Below are 2773 nucleotides of genomic sequence, written 5' to 3'. Positions count from 1 at the left end.
TGATTGTGGTGTATGATCCTTTTAATGTATTGTTGAATTTGGTTTGACAATATTTTGTGGAGGTTTTTTGCATCTGTGTTCATCAAGAATATTGGCTTCCAGGTCTGGCCCTTCTGTTCTGGATGCCAAGAGCTACAGCCTTAACTCCCATCCCCTCCTGCTCCAGGCAGGGCTGGCCCCCTAGAATGGGATCCAGGAGGGGAGGCAGATGCACATAGCTCGTACTCCTTGAAAATACAGAAACATGACAATGTGGACGTGCAGCTTGCTCTAAACTGCACGCACTTGAACAAATGTTTAATTTCAAACCCTATTATTTGTCCTATAAATATGGCCCTTGTGGGGATGGTCCAATGGAGATGTCCGCTGAGGGGAGGGCGCTCCACCCTTGCCTCTTAGGACTCTGGTCTGGCTGTCTCCATGGGGCTTTCCCTGCTGGTGAGGCGGGGTGCTGTAAGTACCTGATAGGAGGTAAAGTGGCCTTATTCTCATTTCTTGCCTACTATTCCCTTCCTGTATGTATAGATTCCTTTCCTCTTCTGTTTTTATTAGTTTTCCTATCATAATAACAAACCTTTCTTTCCTTTTTGAAGCTTAAACAGGGCTGTGGTGAATCTTTTTTGTAGCATGGGAGGGGACTCTGTGTTGTTATAAGGGCTACTGATGTAGAAGTTCCACACTAAGAAATACCTTGGCAGCAACATCTAAACAGGCATGGACCACTCCACTGAACACCCTAGCCAACTTAAGTTGACACAGAAAATTAACCACCATCAGGGGCAAATTGAGGGGTTGAGTGATAGGAGAATTGACTCTTTGTGAGGGTGAAGTGTGGATCCCCAGGTAGGGTCTGCTTGATACAGCATCTGTATGGGTCTCAGGAAATGGCTCATGTCAAGAAGTGGTGCAGCAGCCATGGGGACCCATGGAACTACCAGGGTGCCACCTGACAGAGGAAGCCTCTTGCATCTGCCCTACTCAGAGGAAAGATGGTGGAAGTGTTGTTGTTGGACCTGCAGTGTGCCCGAAGCTTCCACAACCTCTGCCCTCCTCACTGGACTGCCTGCTCGGCATCTTAAGGGAATCCCACCCCTGCTCCCTTCTCTCTGCTGAAGAAGGAACAGCAGGATGAGGAACAGTTGCAGGGAGTTTATATCATACCCAGGCAATCCTGCCCTGATTTCTCAAACCACTGGAGGGAACAGAATTTTCTTGAAGGCACCTAGATTTCATTCATTGGTTAATTCAACACAAAACAGAAATATTGAGCAGAAAAGATAGAAAAACTAAAATTCAGGATTCAGAGTTCACCTAGGTCCAATGAGCATCCCACATGTCTCCCCAAGTGAGGAAATTCTTGGCCTGTCTTCCATCTCTTCCATCTCTATGGTCCTTGTACAATTCCAAGACCTGTGGTCAAGTGTTTACCACATCCTTACCCATCTGCAGGAGGAAATTGCTTCAGAGCTCAATGACATCCAGTCAGAGGTTTTATAAAAAGTTGGGACCAAAGTTCTCCACTTTCTTTTTGTGCCTTCCAATTCTTTTGCCCCTCCATGCCTCTCATTATTTGTTTCTTGGCATATTTTGTTATTTTACCAGGGTTATTGATATGAAGAGCCAAGATCATCATTTCTGGTAACTGGACCCATTTAAAGACATTGTTAAATTGAAAATGGAAGCTCTTCATTCGATCTTGCAGCAGTTTGTCATTTTAGAACTTCTAAGTTGTTCTCAGAGCTTCTAAGTTGACTTTTGTGTGTTCCTGCCATACAACTCTCTTTTGGAGTTATTTTTGGCTCCTTACATTTCCACTGGGTACTTTCACAACCCACTGCTTATGAAATTTGCTTCTATTCCCCCTGACTGCTTTGCATAACCCCCTCCAGGTCCTGACCAGAGTCTCAGGCTGTATAAAAGGGGCCTTTGCTACATGAGCTGAGCTGCGTCGGGCAGGCAGGGGCAGCAAGATGGCGACACAGAGGCAGGTGCTCCTATCCATGTTGCTGTGGGTCTCAGGTGAGAAGCTGAAAAGTGCCATTGTCCTTCTGGAGTGTGTAATATAAACAACTTTTTACGATATATACTGAGAAACACTGATATTTCCAAAATAGACCCAATGATGTACTGCCATGTGGTACCATTAGGAAGCCCTTTACAATGACATATTTCAGCGTGACTGGGATAAAGTGTGTCTGTATCACCGTTTTTCTGATTGCAGGTGCCCATGGGGACATCACGATGACTCAGTCTCCAGGCTCCCTGGCTGTGTCTCCAGGTCAGCGGGTCACCATGAACTGCAGAGCCAGTCAGAGTGTTAGCAACGACATAGCCTGGTACCAGCAGAAACCTGGGCAGTCTCCCAGGCTCCTCATCTATGGTGCATCGAACAGGGCCATGGGCATCCCAGACCGGTTCAGCGGCAGTGGGTCTGGGACAGACTTCACCCTCAGCATCAGCAACCTCCAGGCCGAAGATGTGGGGCACTATTACTGTCAGCAGTATGGTAGCTATCCACCCACAGTGCTTCAGCCTTGAACACAAACCTGCTCCCCTGGGCAACGGGTCAGGGAGGCTTTGCTGCAGCAGCTGCTTCCTCTTCGCTAAGCCCGGAACATGTGTGTTCCCCTAACTGCCTGAGAAGTCACTTCTCCTGACTTACTCCTTGCAGGCCATGTAAGGCCCAGCAGAAAAAGAAGGAGTTGGACTTTTCCTGCATCCCCCAGCCCTTTTTAAAAAAAGATTTTATTTATTAATTTGCCAGAGAGAGAGA

At 47.0% G+C, this 2773-nt stretch overlaps 1 gene segment (V, D, J or C); it reads left to right on the top strand.

The window, feature by feature from the left end:
* Positions 1–1954: 1954 nt before the first annotated feature.
* LOC111140542 lies at positions 1955–2538 on the top strand. The segment is given in 2 exon segments: positions 1955–2019; positions 2222–2538. Coding segments are annotated over 2 exon segments (366 nt in total).
* The last annotated feature ends 235 nt before the right edge of the window (positions 2539–2773 follow it).

The sequence above is a fragment of the Enhydra lutris genome, unplaced genomic scaffold (genome assembly GCF_002288905.1).
Source record: "Enhydra lutris kenyoni isolate GAN:26980312 unplaced genomic scaffold, ASM228890v2 scaffoldscaffold2941, whole genome shotgun sequence".
Taxonomy (NCBI): Eukaryota; Metazoa; Chordata; class Mammalia; order Carnivora; family Mustelidae; genus Enhydra; species Enhydra lutris.
The sequence above is the reverse complement of the archived record's forward strand: the minus strand, read 5'-3'. Positions and strand labels throughout refer to the sequence as shown.